Source organism: Piliocolobus tephrosceles, chromosome 8, assembly GCF_002776525.5.
Source record: "Piliocolobus tephrosceles isolate RC106 chromosome 8, ASM277652v3, whole genome shotgun sequence".
NCBI lineage: Eukaryota > Metazoa > Chordata > Mammalia > Primates > Cercopithecidae > Piliocolobus > Piliocolobus tephrosceles.
In genome coordinates, this window is record NC_045441.1 from 119,596,361 (window position 1) to 119,614,952 (window position 18,592).

The following is an 18,592-nucleotide window of genomic DNA, read 5'->3' on the forward strand; positions in this document are numbered from 1 at the left end:
CAACATGGCTGCTGTCCCCACATTCTACTGAGGTTCCTATGGCACTAACCAACATCAGCGATCCCCTAGCTGCTAAATATAATGGACATTTAACAGTCCTTAACTTACTTTAGCTTTCTATGCCATATGACACTGTTACAGATCCTCATCTTCTTCAGTTTCCATTCCCTTGGTTTCAGTGACATCTTTCTCCCCTGATTCTCCATTAACAAATGGATCATTCCTCTGTCAGCCATTTAATTATTGTGTTCTCAGGATTCCAACTTCTCAATCTGTAAGTTCTCTGTGGACTAACACTTAGGCTTAATTCCATGTATATGTTTCTGATTTCCAAATACTGAACCTTAGCCTTGACTTCTCTTCTGCAGTTCAGACGTGTATTCATTTACTCGTTCAATAAGTATTTATGAAACAACTATTATATGCCAGCCAATGGAACAATGCAGATAAGGTCTCTATTTTATGGTCTTGTAAGTATGCCCAAAAAAATAAATAACATACAGATTATGACCTATGGGGTGGAGACAGCCGAATGAATGAATGCATCTAATGTCACTCCTTAAAGCTTCAATAAAACCTCATTAAAAAGATATTATTTTAGGGACATAAAGCCTCCAAAATAGAGTGGGAGAAGTGACAGCGATAGAGCACTAGAATTCTGAAATCTACAAAGTCAATCAACAAGTGAAAATGCCTTGATGGACTCAAGGTAGCTGAAGACTATGTATGGGGCGATAGGGAAGGCAAAGAACAAATTCTTAAAAGGCTGCAGCACTGACAGCCTTAGGCAGCTCCAGAAGTGGGGAGTAGAAGGAGTGGCTGAAACAAAAGCTGGTTAAAGGCCTAAGGGCCTTTGAGAAGCAGCTGGATCTCCAAATCCCTCTCTTTCTGTGCCACCCACTGGATGATTGCCTCTGCCCAGTCCTGGCAGATATCTATAGATTTATTCCCTGGAAAAGGTTTCTTGAGGGGGAGGTCTGCACAGCAGGAAAGCCAGAGATATCATTCCTGAAAATAGGGTTAATAGGTAAATAATGAATACCAACGTTGAGACTTAGTCTCTAGCTCTAATGCCTCCAGGAATTCAACTAGGCTTTTATCCTCAGGAGACTGGAGGGGTTCTCTGGGGAAAATGGCCAGCCTGAGAGGAAGGTACAGATTTGGGAGGAGGGTACCCCCAAATCATGGCCTAGAAAGATCATTCAATAATAAATCTTACCATCAGCAAGTGTCTCTCAAATATACAGAGATCTCAATCTTCTTTTAAAATCTCCTACTTGATTGAAACTTGTAATGTGGTCTTTGTAACAAATAAATAATAAAGTCTCCTACTTGAAAACATAAATTTACAACTGAGGAATAAAATAAGTCTGAGAACACTGCTATATTCTGAACTGTGTCCCTTCAAAATTTGTATGTTGAAGCCCAATGTGACTATTTGGAGATAGGGCCTTTGGAAGGCAACTAAAACAAAGTGAGCTCACACCCTAATCCAATAGTATTAACGTCCTTATAAAAGGAGACTCTAGAGGACTCCTTCCCTCCTCCTGCCACTGTGAAGACATAGTAAGAAGGTAGCCATCTGGGCATGAACTCGGGAGGCGGAGCTTGCAGTGAGCTGAGATCGTGCCACTGCACTCCAGCCTGGGCGACAGAGCGAGACTCCTCTCAAAAAAAAAAAAAGAAGGTAGCCATCTGCAAGCCAGGAAGAGTCCTCACCAGAAACTAAATCAGCTGGCACCCTGATCTTGGACTTCCAGCCTCCAGAACCATGAGAAATAAATTTCTGTTGTTGAAGCCACCCAGTCTGTGGTATTTTGTTATGGCAGCCTAAGTTGAGTAATACAACATCTCCAACAAAACAAAAATAGCAAGTTGGAAGAAACAGAGACCATGTAGGGGAAAAGAACATTTAAGAAAACTATCATTAAAGAAATTAAAATACATGTCCATACTGCTCTAAAATTGACTGCAGTGGCCTCATGCAGTGGCTCACATCTGTAATCCCAGCACTTTGGGAGGCTGAGACAGGCGGAACACTTGCGGCCAGGAGTTCAAGGCCAGCCTGGTGAACATAGCAAAACCCCGTTTCTACTAAAACTACAAAAAAATTAGCCAGGCGTGGTGGTGTGCACCTGTGATTCCAGCTACTCCGGAGGGTAAGGTACGAGAATCGTTTGAACCTGGGAGGCAAAGGTTGCAGTGAGCCGAGATTGCACTACTGCACTCCAGCCTGAGCAACAGAGCAAGGCTCTGTCTCAAAAAAAAAAAAAAATTGATTGCAGTGATGATTGCACAACTCTGTGAATACAGTAAAGCCACTGAACTGCACACTTGAAATGGGTGAGTTTATGCTATGTGAATTATATCTCAAAAAAGCTGTTGCAGAAAAAAAATGTAAAAAGTAAATACATTTTTAAAAAATTGTTTTTTGCTCTACAAAAGACCCTGTTACGAACATGAAAAGATAAGCTACAGACTGGGAGGAAATACGTGCAAAGCACATATCCAATAAAGGACTACTATCTCAAATATATAAATAGCTTTCAAAACTCAATAGTAAAACTATTCATTGTAACAGTGTTTGTAACTGCAAATAATCAAAAACAACTTAAATGATCACCATGGGGAAACTGATAGATAAAATGTGGTCTAGTCACATGCTAGATTACTATATAATAGTTAAAGTAATAAACTGGACATATTTATCAACATAGATGGATCTGAAGCATAATTTGCATGATAAAAGCAAATTGTATACAAATAGCATAACACTATTCTTGTAAAATTTTTAAGCTCACAAAATAATGTCTGTTTTACAAGAAAAATATGGCTGCTGAATTAGAAAGCTATACATTAAATATATGGGAGCAGATGTCTATAGTCCAAGGAGAAGAGTGGGAATAAAAGCAGTAAGAACCAAAATTGTCTATAACTGAAGTATACGGATAATCAAATCATATCAGTCCATTTGTACAACTGAGGTCTTAGAGAACTAGCAAAACAAAAACACAAATAAACAAAACTGTGACACAATCACACCAAATACTTAGGTAAGAGTTAAAAGGAAATCATTACATTGAGGTATATTTTTCTGACATGGAAAGATCTCCAGGATATATTGTTAAGTGAAAAAAAATCAAGTCAAAGAACTATATATAAAAATGTTATAACATTTATGTAAAACAAAACTACAAAATAAAACTCTTATATTTCTCTTCTTCCCTCAATCACCCACATGTTCAAATGTATAGAGACGGTTTTGGAAAAGATAACTATGAAAACATAATAAGTAGTGATATAAGAAAATGCCCTGAATTATTCATTAAAAGTATAGAATTAAAAATAAAGGCAAACAGAAACTCCAGGAAAAAACAAAAAGCAGTAAGAAAGGAAATATAATCCTACATTTCCTTGTTTTGCAATAATATTTACAGTCATCACCAACACAAAAGGAAACAAAAACTCAACAGTTAAGAAAAATAGAAAATAGTCAAAAGACACAAAGAGATATTTTACTGAAGAGGATATATGGATGACAGATAAGCACATGAAAAGATGTGCTTTGTATCCATTAGGGAAATGCAACTTAAAACCACAATGAGATGGCACTACACATCTATTATAACCATTAAAATAAAAAATATTGACAGTATTGAATGTTGCCCAGAGTATGCAAAAACTGAATCTCTCATACACCGTTGGCAGGAATGTAAAATGGTATAGCCTCTCTAGAAAAGTTTGGCAGTATCTAATAAAACTAAGTATATGTTTACCATACAACCCAGCAATTGTACTCCTGGGCGTTTATCCCAGATAAATGAAAATTAACATCCACACAAAGAGTTATACCCAAATGTTATCTTTATTTGTAATAGCCCAAAACTGATAACAACCAAAATGTCCTATACTAGTTGAATGGTTAAAAAAACTGCTGTACGGGCCAGGCATGGTAGCTCACGCCTGTACTCCCAGCACTTTGGGAGGCCAAGGCTGGTGGATCATGAGGTCAGGAGTTCAAGACCAGCCTGGTCAAGATGGGAAAATGCTATCTTTACTAAAAATACAAAAAATTGGCCAGGCGCAGTGGCAGGCACCTGTAATCCCAGCTACTCGGGAGGTTGAGTCAGGAGAACTGCTTGAACCCAGGCGCAGAGGTTGCAGTGAGCCAAGATGGTACCACTGCACTCCAGCCTAGGTGATAGAGTAAGACTCCGTCTCAAAAAACAAAACAAAACAAAACAAAAAAACTGCTGTACATTCATATCACAGAATACCTATCAGGAATCAGAAAGAATGAACTACTGCTACATGCAACAACTTGTATGCAACTCAAGGACATTATCTTGAGTGGAAAAAAAAAAAAGCCAATCTCAAAAGGTCACATACTGTATGATTCCATTTATGTAACATTGTCAAAATGATAAAATTATGGAGATGGTTACCCAGGGTTAAGACGATGAGAGGGAAGAAAGAAGAGTAGCTTGGAGATAAAATACAATAGTTCTTTATCTTGATTGCAAATCTACATATGTGCAAATCTTGATTAAATCTACACAAGTGATAAAATGGCCTAGAACTATACATACATTGTACAAATTTCAATTTTCTAGTTTGATATTGTATAGTACTCAAGTAAAATATAATCATCGGGGAAAAATGAGTGAAGGATACATAGGACCTCTTTGTACTATTTTTTTTTTTTGCAACTTTCTGTGAATCTATACTTGTTTAGAAACAAAATGTGTTTTAAAAGTACAACAGAGCAAAAAAACAGAGCTCTTAAAAATTAATAACATGGGCCAGGCATGATGGCTCACACCTGTAATCCCATCACTTTGGAAGGCCGAGGCAGGTGGATGGCTTGAGGTCAGGAGTTCAAGACCAGCCTGACCAATGTGGTAAAACCCCATCTCTACTAAAAACACACAAAAAAAATTAGCTGGGCATGGTGGCGGGTGCCTGTGATCCCAGCTACTTGGGAAGCTGAGGCAGGAGAATCGCTTGAACCTGGGAGGCGGAGGTTGTCGTGAGCCGAAATCGTGCCACTGCACTCCAGCCTGGGCAACAGAGTGAGACCTTCTCTCAAAAAAAAAAAAAAAAAAAAAAAAATTAAAAACATGATGGCAGAAATTAAAAACTAAAAAGGATTGGAAGATAAAAGTTAAATAAAGTTAAATCTCCCAAAGGGAGAAAAAAGACAAAGATGAGGGAAACAGGAGATGAAAGTTAGGAAAATCAGAGAACTAGTCATATAGGTTATCTATATGAATAGAGAACATCAGAATAATGAATTCAAGAAAAAGAGGATGGAGAAAATAGGAGAAAGTTAAGAAAATTTTACAGACTAAAAAGACATAAATTTCTGGTGCCTATTGATATGAGTGAAAATAGAAATATCTTTGTAAAGTCACACTGGGGACAAAAAAAAGGTTCCACAAGCTTCCTAAGAGGAATTAGTCATGAAGCAACAGAATGGCTTTGGACTTCACAACAACACAAGGCACTAGACCACTAAGCACTGTTTCCAAGATGCTGATGATGGCCAGTTGTGGTGGCTCACACCTGTAATCCTAGCACTTTGGGAGTCCAAGGTAGGATTGCTTGAGCCCAGGAGTTCAAGACCCTCTTGGGCAACACAGGGAGACCCCATCTCTACAAAAATTATTTAAAAATTAGCTGGGCACGATGACGCACACCTGTGGTCCCAGCTACTCAGGAAGTGGGAGGATTATTTGAGATTTGAGCCCAGGAGGTCAAGGATATAGTGAGCCACGTTTGCACCACTGCACTCCAGCCTGGGTGACAGAGCAAGACTCTGTCTCAAAAAAAAAAAAAAAAAGATGTTGATGATTTTCAACCAATAATTCTATACTCAGCCAAACTCACTGACAAATAAATGTTAAGGTAGAATAAGAATATTTTTAGACATGCCTAACATTTTAGACATAAATTTTAAAAACTATTTCTTGCAAATTCTTTCTTAAGAAAGTTGTGCTCTATTCAAACAAGAGAGGTAGCTGGGCATCTTTGTCTTGGGCACAAACAGAACCACACACAACATCCCTGCTCCTCTTTCCCCACACACCTAAAACTATTCCCCCTTTTCTTCCTCCCATGTTCTTGCTCTCATTCATGGTGCCAGCACCAATGAGTAGTCTAAGCTGAGACTTAAGTCACCCATCACACATCTCTCAAAGCTAATCAGGAAATATTGATGATTTTGCCCCCTAAATATTTATCCTCGATTCCATCCCTAGTTGAATGGCCTTAGTTTAGATCTCTATCAAAATAGTAGCGGTGGCTCATGCCTGTAATCCCAGCACTTTGGGAGGCCAAGGTGGCTGGGTGGCTTTCAGCTCAAAAGTTCGAGACCAGCCTGGGCAACATGGTAAAACCCCGTCTTTACAAAATACACAAAAATAAGCCGGGATTTGGTGGTGTGCACCACAGTCTCAGCTACTCGGGAAGCTGAGGCTGGATAATCGCCTGAGCCCAGGAGGTGGAGGTTGCAGTGAGCTGAGATCTCACCACTGCACTCCAGCCTGGGTGACAGAGTGAGACTCTGTCTCAAAAAAAAAAAAGAAAAAAGAAAAAAAAGTAACCACTTAACCAATCTCATTTCCAGTCCTGGAGCCTCCCCAAACCCATCTTCCACAATGTAGCTACGGCCATCTGCCTAAAATGCAAATCTGACCATGTCACTCCCTTAATAACTCAAAAAACTTCTCAAATTCTGACCAGCAAACAAGATAAATGTGTGGCAAACTGCCATTCTCCTCACCTATCTCTCCTACCCCCTTGAAAGACAATATTAACATTTTTAATTAATATTTTGATGGACAAATCATAACTGTATACATTTATGGGGTACAATTTGATGTTTTGGTATACACACACACGATGTGGAATGATTACATCAGACTAATTAACATATCCATCAACCTACTTATCATTTTTTTGCGGTGAGATATTTGAAATTTGCTCTCAATGAAATATACAATTTACTCTATTTTGAAATATACAATATAGTTGAACTTTGGACAACATGGGCTTGAACTGTGCAGATCTACTTATACCCAGATTTTCTTCTGCCTCTGTCACCCCTAAGGCAGCAAGACCAAGCCCTCCTTTTCCTTGCTCCTTAGTATGAAGACAATTAGGATGAAGATGTTTATGATGATACACTGCCACTTAATGAATAGTAAATATATTTTCTCTTCCTTATGATTTTCTTAATAATAATCTTTCCTCCACCTTACTTTAAGAATTCAGTATATAATACATACAACATACAAAATATGTCAATCAACTGTTTCTGTTATCAGTAAGCCTTCCAGTCAACAGTAGGCTATCAGTAAAGTTTTTTTTGCAGTGGGGAGGGGAGTAAAAAGTTATACATGGATTTTCTACTGGGAGTGTTGAGTCTGCTGTAATTATTATTAACTATAGTCAACATGCTGTGCCAGAGATCTCAAAAACTATTACTCCTGTTTAACTGTAACTTTATGCCCTTGGATCAACATCTTCCCATTTCTGCCTCCTTCCCCCCAACCCTCCAGGCTCTGGTAACCACCATTCTACTCTCTAATTCTATGAGCTGGACTTTTTAAGATGCCACATATAAGCGAGATCATGCAGCATTCAGACATTACTAATTGACCATGGCTCTCTTGCAGAACTTAGACTCAGCCTTACAACCTTCTCAACATAGTACCAGGCAGTCATCAAGAGATGAAACAGTTACAACTCCTATTTGGGATAAAGGCTAAGAACCTCAGCAAAACAGAGAAAGCTACAGGGGCCTGTTAGGAGTTCAGACACTCCTTACCTTCACTTGCGCTGTTCTACCTGGGATGCTGCTTCACCTGGCTAATGAATGGCCTTGCCACCCCTTTCATCTCCACAACCCTTCTCTCAGTCTCTCAGTTGAGTCCTACCTATTTTCTCATAACATCTTGCTCCTCGACCACACTGTACTCAAATTCTGTTCATAGTCTCCTTCACTAGATGCAATTTATTGATTTTTTTTTTTTTTTTTTTGAGACAGAGTCTTGCTCTTATCGCCCAGGCTGGAGTGCAATGGCACGATCTCGGCTCACTGGAACCTCCACTTCCTCGGTTCAAGCGATTCTCCTGCCTCAGCCCCTCGAGTAGCTGGGATTACAGGCGCCCCACCACCAAGCCCGGCTAATTTTTGTATTTTTAGTAGAGACAGGGTTTCGCGATGTTGGCCAGGCTGGTCTCGAACTTATGACTTCGTGATCCGCCCACCTCGGCCTCCCAAAGTGCTGTGATCCCAAAGGCTGGGCCACCGCGCCCGGCCCAGTAGACGCAATTTATTAAAAGATAGAGGCCTTGTCTTCTTTGTACATCTAGCACCTAATGCACGGTAGAAGTCCAATAACGTTTGCTAAAACTGCCACGAATGCAGCAGGGGACTAGGGGTGAAACAGACGAAGAAACTGAAGGGTCCTATGGAGAGAGGGGTAAGCCTAATGTCCTATTTTGCCCGTTTTCCAAACGTTTGGTCAGCTTACTCCTGCTCTTCCTGTATCCCCACAATCAGAGATGTGGCTGGCTTTCATCACGTGCCATTAGTGTGCAGCGGTTCCTTTGTCTTTTCTGTTTTGTAACTGTCACTCCGAGACTGTAAGCCATTTGAGGGCAAGGGCCGTGTCTTTGTGTACTTCGCTCCTCGCAGCCACAAGTACTGGCGTGCGTTCGCGGGGAGAGATCGCTCCTTACCACGGGGTCCTGAACACGGCCCCGCGGCCCCCAGTCGCTCCCCGTTCCGCCCCTGCACCCCGACCCCTCCTCACGCCGGCCCCTTCCCGCCTTCCGGGCGGCGGAAGTCGCTGGCTGCTCTTCCCTGCCCACATGGAGTCTTTTCCGGTGCGCCCGCCCCCTCCGGCTCTCCGGCCGGGACCTGGCCCTCACCTCAGGGTTCCCAATGTGCCTCCGGAGGGACATATTTGCTCCAACCGACCACGTTCGGGGTTCTAGTCTCACCGGTTGCCTCTAACCCTAGCTTCCTACCCCCACAACCTCGTTCAGCCGCCTCCCTATACCCCCTTCTCCGATTGGCCCGTCTTCCCCGGCCAGCCAATGGGGGCCCCGTTTACTCTCTCATCTTAGGGTCGCAGGAGGGCAAGACTCTGCTCAATGGTTGCCAAGGGCAACGCGGGACGCCGGCTAGCCAGGCCTTTTGTGCTCTGGGCCCCGGCTCGCCGGGCGGGAAGAGGGACTTGGGGGGAGGGGAAGGCTGGCGCCTGCGCAAAGCCGGGGGCGGGAACAGGGGCTCGAGAACGGGGACAAAATGCGAGTTTTAGCTGATGTGGAACCATTAATATGACACAAGACTCCCCATCCCCCACCTCCGTTTTATGGCCGTTTCAAGCAAACATCTGGGCTACTGATTCCACAATAGGGAATATGATATGGGCCAGGGTTGTTCAGCAGAAATGGGAGAGTATGGTTTATTATTTTCTGGTTAGGTTAATACGCAAATTATGCAAAATACGTGTGTAAATACAATAATTATCGGTGCTTTAAAAGCTTTTAGGCTAAAGAGCGACATCCTTAATTGCAAAGCACACGCGCCATTCTGTGGTTCATCGTTCATTTAACAAATACTTAATAAGCACCTTATGAGAAAAGCTGCAGTAGGTTTTGTGGAGGAGGGGAGGATGACTAGGACCCAATCTCGTCGTCATGGAAACCATTGTGACTCCTGCCACCAGCCACCACCTGTTCCCATTCCGGATCTGAAAACGAAGTCCTAGCACCTTTACAAAACAATTACACAGTTTGACTTCGCTTCTAAATGTCCCACCAAATCCATTAAAATTATTTCCTTTTACATGGAAGGAACAACACAGTAACCCTCTGTCCTTTGCTCTAACTTGTTTTTCCAGGAGTGGAGAAAGGTTACTCTGAGCAGTTCATACTCGCCAGTTCTCTGTTAGTGAATAATGGCACACTTCTGAGCTACTTCAGGGTCTGTGAGATGTCCCATTCAGCAGCATGGCCTCACATGCCCTTGTCCTCTTAGGCACTTCAGCAACCCAACCTTAGGGCTACACCTTGGATCATGTTGCCACTCAGTGTTGCTTGACCAGAATCTTGAATTCTGGCCACAGCTGCTTCTTGCACTTGAGTCACTCTTTCATGTTTACTAAGTTTTGTCTTAATTTTCATAGTGTTTGCCAGTTCTTTAACCCCTCTAAAATTCTCAGTCTCACTCCTCTACTAAGGAAGGGTTTGAAGGCTGCAAAAAACTTTGAAGGAGCCAGAGGGAAGTATGTTAATCTAGAAGCTTTTGCATAGCAAGCAGAAACTTCTAGGTTCATTACTATTTAGAATGTATGCTTACCTGGTGCACCTTGTGGGTAACCATCGAGATTACGGGTAGAATAACAGGGGAAAGGAGAGAGGGAGATGATGAGTGACTATACTCAGAGGTGGTGAGAAAGAGAGGAAAGGAGAGATTTAAAGACATTTGTAGGTAAAATCAATAGTATACATGAGAAGAGATAAGGGGTACGAGAAACAGAAATTCATCAAAGATGGCTATAGTTTCTCTAACTTGAGGAACTGAGTAGATGGGCGATAATGCATTAATCAAGTTAAAGAACAACAGTCAAAAAACCCAAACAGCAGAAAGTACAAGAAGGTCCACCAGTCCATTCAACTTTCATTCTTCAGTGTTTTGGCTCACTTCTTTGTATGGTTGTCTCTCTTTTGTTCCAGAGGGTATAGGAACATCTGGTTTACTTGCCTCACTAGTCATTGTGGTTGTCACATTTGGACTGCACAGGAAACATTATAGAGAGATTATAGAATCCGGCTGGTTCTTGAATCCAACTGACAGTGTGTCTGGGTGGGGTAATTTAAATACATGTTCCTTCCCCAACCCCTCAATTCTGATTCTGGTTTTGGTGGGGGGAGGTCCAAGGAGACTCTGCTTTAAAAGAGTCACCCCTTTCCTTCACATTTGGCTTCAATGGAATCCTTGGAAAGCTTAAAGCTATAAACCAAAATATTTTTAACATCATGAATTTCTCTTTAGGATTCCTTTTGGGTCCTGCTATGCCAAAACTGGATCAAAATGAACGCCAAGTGCTTACTTTGAAAAAACAGGCAAATAGTGGTTGCAGTGGCTCATGCCGGCAATCCCAGCACTTTGAGAGACCAAGGCGGGAGGATTACTTGAGGCCAGAAATTCAAGACCAGCCTGGGCAACAGAGTGAGACCCTGTCTCTATTTGTAAAAAATAGGCAAATGGTACAAAATGATAATTGATTAAAGAAAAACATCCAATAAACATATAAAAAACACAGAGCAAGATAGCTAGACCCCATTTTTCAACTATCAAATGTACAAAAGTTTTTTTCTTATTTTTTATTTAATGATAATGCTTAGTGCTGGCTAATGATTCATGAAACAACACGATCACATATCGTTAGTGTGAATATAAAGGAGCATGACAATTTTGAAGAATAATTTGAGAGTAGGTATTGAGAAGTCCTCACATCATAATATGCTAAGAATTCCTCCTAAGGAAATAATTGGACAAATGTACAGACATTACATCCATAGATGTTTACTGGAAGTGTATTTAAAATGATAAAAATTGGAACAATCTAATTGATCATCAATTTAAAAATGATTAAAATAAATGCTGGCATATCTATAAAAAGTAATCTTATGGAATCATTTAAAAGTATGTTTCAAGGCATAATTAAGGCAGTGGAGAACTGTTCCTGATACAGTAAATGAAAAGAGCAAGAAACAACTTTTTATTTAATATAATCCTGATTTGCATGGAGAAAAATAAAGGTATCTGCAGAGAAAAATTGAAAAAAAAAATCAAAAATATAAACCATCTTTGGATTATGGAATGCAGATATTTGTTTTATTCTTTATACTTCTGTGTATTTCACAAATTTTCTTCATTGACTGTGAATTAATTTTATAATTTAAAAATTACATTCTCACTCTAAGAAACAAAAAGCCTGATGTTGACTTCAGCCTGCGAACTGTCTATGGCTTTTGTGTGGGCTGATTTAGACTGAAACTGAGTTCTGAGTAATTCCTCTATCTGAAGTGCCGCAGTCCTCGGCAGTAAAAGACTCTCCAGGCACTTTAGTAAGAGTCTTGCAATCAAAGTCGTGATTGCTAAGAGGTTCAAGCTTTGTCTGTAAGAGAAGAAATTCTGATTCTTTTCTTTAAAAGTTCCTACTTCCACTGATTAATCTTATTTTTCTCAAAGTTAGAAGTGCTCTTGCGAACTTCCATTTGTTTGATGTCTTCTTTTTAACCCTCTATGTGTTCCAAAAAGCTTTTATTCTCTGCAGAGCTGGTGGAAGCTCTAGATAGCTAAGTGTGGTTGGTTTAGGGCTATTTTGTGTTTTAGGTGATCATTTCCCTTCCCCTGGAACTAAATGGGCATTTTGGTGTCCAGCAGGCTGGCCCTCTCCTGAACTTAAAGCCCTCTGGACCTTCTCCCATCCTGAATCCCTCTCCTCCAACCTCACAGTCCCCAAAGAACTCTCCTCTCCCACCCTCAGCTCTCAAGCCTGATTTCCTAACTGCAGCCAAACAGCCTCCCCTCAGACCTGTCTCATGATGTTACTTCTCTGATGTGGGCCTTGGCTGCTTCCCTTGGCTTCATTTACCCTCATTCCCTAAATGACGTGCACTTCCAGATGCTTCTGGAACAATTCTGCCTAATCCAGTCCAGGCCCGGGGTCCTTCCCCTGGTCTCCAGAAATGGAACTACACCTGAGGCAGTGAACCCACAGATCTGCAGGGCCTACTCTGCAATGAAGTCCCTGCAATTGTGGTAGCAATTTGATTTCATTCCACCTAGTAGCAGAATGTGTCCGAGAGAGGGACATACCAGCCTTTGAGTGGCGGCCTGGCCCTTGCCTGCCTCCAGCTTAGGCTAGAGTTGAAGTATTCGGCCTGAGCCCAAAGGGCTCAACCATTCCTATGACCCCTTGCAGAGGAATAATACCTACTTCCCAGAATTTCTTTGGGACTATCACAGGCTGTGTTACTTTCTGATGAAAGGAGGAAATTGGCATTCTGGTTGCTTACCTGGTGGGGCTGGCATTCTCGCCTATGCAGTTCTGGAGCCACCTCTGTGGGCCACATGGAACTCCTAGCTGCGGCAGAAGAGATGCATGATGGTCCTTCCAGCGAGATCTAAGACCTCCTTTGCCATCTGTGAGCAAACCCAGCGCATTTGGTCGTCACATGCCACGATCTGGTTTCTGGCACGGGATCTGCATAGAACAATGCTCTGTCACAGACTTACTTCCAAGGGGGCTCTTGAGCTGACCTGGGTCTCAGAACCGTCTGCCCCAAGGGGATGAAGGAGGAGTCAGTGTTGAGAGGTACCCGTCTCGCTCTGGCACAATGCACAACTGGCGAGCCTGTGCCCTATGAAAAGGCCAGTAAATGTGGATTAACTGTGTCAGATATTCACATTTCTCAAAATAATCTAGAAACCTAGGTTTTCATGTGAAACCTATGGGCCATTAACTTGTAATCCCTATGCTAGATGCTGCAAATGTAATTCCTGTCCTTCCTGGTTCTTAAGGAATCCACATCATAGCCATAGTAAAAACAAAACGAAAACCGCATTAGTGGAGTTCTGCTTTGATTTAGGATGTAAACAGTTGCAAGGGAACATCACTCCCATCCTAAAATAAGAAAAATGAATAGCCTACAAAAATCATAAGTTTCCTTTTTTTTTTTGAAACAGTCTCGCTCTGTCACCCAGGCTGGAGAGTGCAGTGGCGTGATCTGGACTTACTGCAATCTCTGCCTCCCAGGTTCAAGTGATCCTCCTGCCTCAGTCTCCCCAGTAGCTGGGATTATAGGTGCCCACCGCCATGCCTGGCTAATTTTTGTATTTTTAGTAGAGATTGGGTTTTGCCAAGTTGGCCAGGCTGGTCTCAAACTCCTGACCTCAGGTGATCCACCCGCCTCGACCTCCCAAAGTGCTGAGATTACAGGCCTGAGCCACTGCACCCGGCCAAAATCATAAGTTATCTTGTATTCTTCAGAGAGTTGAGGTCACAAAGCAACCACATAACCTAATTCCGAAAGTAACAAGCCCCACTGAGAATAGAAGAGATACGCAAACAGTTTCACATTTGGCAGAGCACTAGGGGAAAAGGTAACCATCATAGAAGTGGGGAAGAAGAAATCAGCTCAAATTTTCACTAATCCTAAAGGCTGAGTTTGGGCTAGCAGATCAGTTTAGAATAACTGGGAGCCTGTAACAGCTAATTTTATGTGTCAGCTTGACTAGGCCGTGGTACCCATGTATCTGATCCAACACTATTCTAGATATTTCTGTGAAGGTATTTTAAAAGACGAGATAACATTTACCTCAGTTGATTTTGAGTGGATTACCCTCTATCTGTGGGTGAGCCTTATGAAATCAGTAGAAGTCCTCAGGAGAAAAGAGACTGATCTCCTCCAAGGAAGAGGGAATTCTGCCAGCAGACCGCCTTTGAACCCTTCCCTGGGTCTCCAGCCTGCCAGACTACCTACCCTGCAGATTTTGGACTTGTCAGCCTCCATAATTGTGTGAGCCAATGAACCAGTTCTTTGAAATAAATCTTCCTCTTTCTGCATACACACACACACTCATACACATATACACACGCACGCACGCACTTACCCTATTGTTTCTGTTTCTCTGGAGAACCCTAATACAGAGCCCCGGACACAAGGGGAATGTATGTTTACTTGTTGCAATGTCTTCTCCAGCAGTGTCCACTGAGTGCTCGAAAGAAAAATGGGGGCAAGGTAGGAGACCAGAGAGAGAGTCCCCGTTAGTGGTGTACATTTGCAGAACATGACTTGCTGCTGCTTCTGAAGAGAGTCACAAACCACCACCCATATTCTATGACCCTTCTCTTATTAAAGGGCTTTAGGGGAGGGGCAGCAGACTCTCAGGATGACCAGGGGAGGGGTAGAAGATAAACATGTCTACATCTGGGAAAGGAAAAGAATTCATCCTTTGCGCTCTCATGATATCAGTAAATATCTAATGCTTCAGTGGGAGGGCAGAAGTAAAAGCTATTTGCTTCTAGGGTGGGGTTGGGAGGGTCAAAAAAACCTCTTGGGTCCAAGAACCTGATATAAAGTAGATAGACTACCCATGGGAGAGATACAGGTAAAAGTCTTCTGCCCAAGGCCCACCAAAGATACACGACAGAGTTTGGCTACCGTGGGGCAGGTGAGGGGAGGAGGATAGGAATTTGAGGAGGTCCCATCCTCCAAGCCCAGGTGCATAGGCCTTGCCTAAGACTAAGACTGGACTAGGAGAATCAAGAATCACCAACTGGCTGGGCAACAACCCTACTAACAAAGAGCAAGCAACAACAGTCTATTGCTGAAGGGGAGGCAATACTATGGAGAGAAATCCCCGCTCAACAGTACAGGTATGCAGGTACTGCTGAAAGCTGATGACAGAACAGGAATACTGAGAAAAACCCTCCATTCACCACACTAAGCTCAAGACAGTGGCACTTTCTGGTGCACTGAGGTTAGTGATAGCAAAAACATAACTCAAACCAGCTCAACTGCTAACTAGATTAACTCAACCCTCTACAATATTAACTTAACAAAAGAAAGAGCATGGCCATTTCCAGGTATAAATGTTTACCTCATCTCTCATGGCTTGTACACATGATGTCCAGCATTCAATAACAAATTATAGTACAAAAAAAGAAAATAAAAACAAGACACACACAGAGAGAGAGAGGAAAAAGAGAAGAGAGAGAGAGAAAGCTTATTGTCAAGAGATAAAACAATAAACAGGACCAGGCTCAACAGAACCAGGCTCAGCAATAAGGATACATAAGACAGGGATTTTAAAATAACTATCACTAATATATTAAAAGATCTAGCAGAATAGAAAATACATAGGAACATATGGGTAATTTGGAGAATAGATAGAAACTATAAAAAAAGAAAATGTGAGAAATAAAAAAACACAACATCAAAAATGAAGAATCCTTGTAATAGGATCATCAGCAGGCTGGACATAGCTGATGAAGAAATCAATGAACTTGAAGATAGTATGATAGAAATGATCACAAATGAAACACAAAGAGGAAAAAGTTGAGAAGGAAGGTACAGAACTCATCATTAAAAAACTGGAGAGCAATATGAAGGACAGGATAGAGAGACAATAGGGAAGAGGAAATGTTTAAATATTTAATGGCCAAGAATTTTCTAAAATTGATGAATGATAAAGAACTACAGATCCAAGAAACTCAACAGCATAAATACAATCAAACTGAACAAAATCAAAATAAAATTTATCTATACACTCATTATAGTCACAATGACAAAAACCCAAGATACAGAAAAAATCTCAATGGCAGCCAGAGAAAAAAAGTATTATATACAGAAGAACAAAGATAAAATTACAGCGAACTTCTTGACCATAGTTGTACAAAACAGAAAACAATGGAGGGACATTCTTAAGTGCAGAAAGAAGAAAAACAGTCAACCTTTAATTCTATACCCAAGGCAAATGTCTATTAAAAATGAGAATGAAATAAAAATTTTAAATAAAAATTGAGAGAATTCATTGTCAATAGACTTGTATTACACAAAATGTTAAAGGAAGTTCTTAGACTGGGCAACATGGTGAAACCCTATCTCTACAAAAAAATTACAAAAATTAATAAGGTAGGGTGGCATGCACCTGTAGTCTCAGCTACTTGGGAGGCTGAGAGGTGGGAGGATTGCTTGAGCCCCAGAGGTGTATGTTGCAGTGAGCCGAGATCGAGCCACTGCACTCCAGCCTCAGCAACAGAATGAGACCCTATCTCAAAAACAAAACAAAACAAAAAAAACAACAAAGGAAGTTCTTTGGCGGAAAGAGTATGATACTAGTGGAAATTTTGATATACATGAAGAAATGGCTTGGGCACAATGGCTCATGCCTGTAATTCCAGCAATCTGCGAGGCCAAGGCAGGCAGATCGCCTGAGGTCAGGAGTTCAAGACCAGCCTGGCCAACATGGTGAAAGCCCATCTCTACTAAAAATAAAATTTAGCCAGGCGTGGTGCTGCATGCCTGTAATCCCAGCTACTCTGGAGGCTGAGACAGGAGAATTGCTTGAATCTGGGGGATGGAGGTTGCAGTGAGCTGAGATTGTGCTACTGCACTCCAGCCTGGGTGACCAAGCAAGACTCCGTCCCAAAAAACAAAACAAAACAAAAAACAAAGAAATGAAGAGTAATGAAAATAATAAAAAGCAGTATAAATTTAAAAGACAATTAAGTTTTTATTCTCTTTAAAAGAACATTTACTAAGTAGAATAGTAACAATGTATTATGGGATTTATAGCACATAGAATTAAAATACATGACTACAATAACACAAAGGTTGGGAGAGGAATTGGCAGTGTACTGTTGGGACATTCTTAGGCTATACATGAAGTGGTATTTATTTCAAAGTAGACTCTAATAAGTTTAGTATACATATTATAAACCCTAGAGCAACCAGTTCTTAAAAAAGAGGCATAACTTGGCCGGGCAGGGTGGCTTATGCCTGTAATCCCTGCACTTTGGGAGGCAGAGGTGGGTGGATCACTTGAGGTCAGGAGCTCAAGACCAGCCTGGCCAACATGGTAAAACCCCGTCTCTACTAAAAATACAAAAAATTAGCCAGATGTGGTGGTGGGCCCCTATAGTCCCAGCTACTCGGGAGGCTGAGGCAGGAGAATCACTTGAACCCAGGAGGCGGAGGTTGCAGTAAGCTGAGGTCACGTCACTGAACTCCAGCCTGAGCAACAGAGCAAGACTCTGTCTTAAAAAAAAAGGCATAACGAATAAGCCAATAGTGGATTAAAAAGATTAATTTAAAAATACTGTTATTCTAAAGAAGGCAGAACCAAAATAAAAAAGAGTTTAAATGGGACAAATAGAAAATGAATAGCAAGACCCAACCATATCAATAACTAAAATAAATATAAATGGTCTAAACCAGGGGTAGATACAGTATGGCCCTCAGCTAAAATCTAGCCTGCTACCTGTTTGTACAAGAAAAGTTTTATTGGCCAACTGTGGTTGTGCCTGTAATCCCAGCATTTTGGGAGTTCAAGGCAGCCAAGAAGTTCGAGATCCTCCTGAGCAACATAGGGAGACCTTGTCTTTACAGAAGAAATTTTTAAATTAGGCAAGTGTGGTGGCGTATGCTTGTAGTGCCAACTACTTGGGAGGCTGAGATGGGAGTATCTGCTTGAGCCCAGGAGGTCAAGGCTGCAGTGAGCCGAGATCATGCCACTGTGCTCCAGCCTGGGTGACAGACTGAAACTGCATCTCAAAAGAAAGAAAGAAAGAAAGAAAACAAAAAGTTTTATTGGAACACAGTCACACTCATTAATTTGATGATGTCTATGGCTTCCTCTTTCACTACAGTGACAGAGTTAAGAAGTTAAAATAGAGACTGGAAAACTTGTAAGCCTAAAATATTTACTCTCTGTTCCTTTATAGAAAAAGTTTGTGGATCTCTGGTATAAATACCTCAATTAAAAGGCAAAAATTATCAG

At 41.4% G+C, this 18,592-nt stretch overlaps 1 protein-coding gene across 5 annotated transcripts in view; it reads right to left on the reverse strand.

Annotated features, from left to right (window-relative positions):
• Positions 1 to 9,217, reverse strand: part of CEP41 (centrosomal protein 41) — a 48,578-nt gene extending 39,361 nt beyond the window's left edge. For 2 of the 5 annotated variants that reach the window (XM_023207854.2, XM_023207850.2), the window contains exon 1: positions 8,941 to 9,149. In XM_023207854.2, the coding sequence (XP_023063622.1) occupies positions 8,941 to 8,973 (33 nt within the window). In that variant the 5' untranslated portion in view covers positions 8,974 to 9,149. Of the gene's footprint in view, positions 1 to 8,940 lie in introns of all 5 variants that reach the window. The other 3 variants (XM_023207855.1, XM_023207851.1, XM_023207852.2) reach the window with 3 other exon arrangements.
• Between the last annotated feature and the right edge of the window lie 9,375 nt (positions 9,218 to 18,592).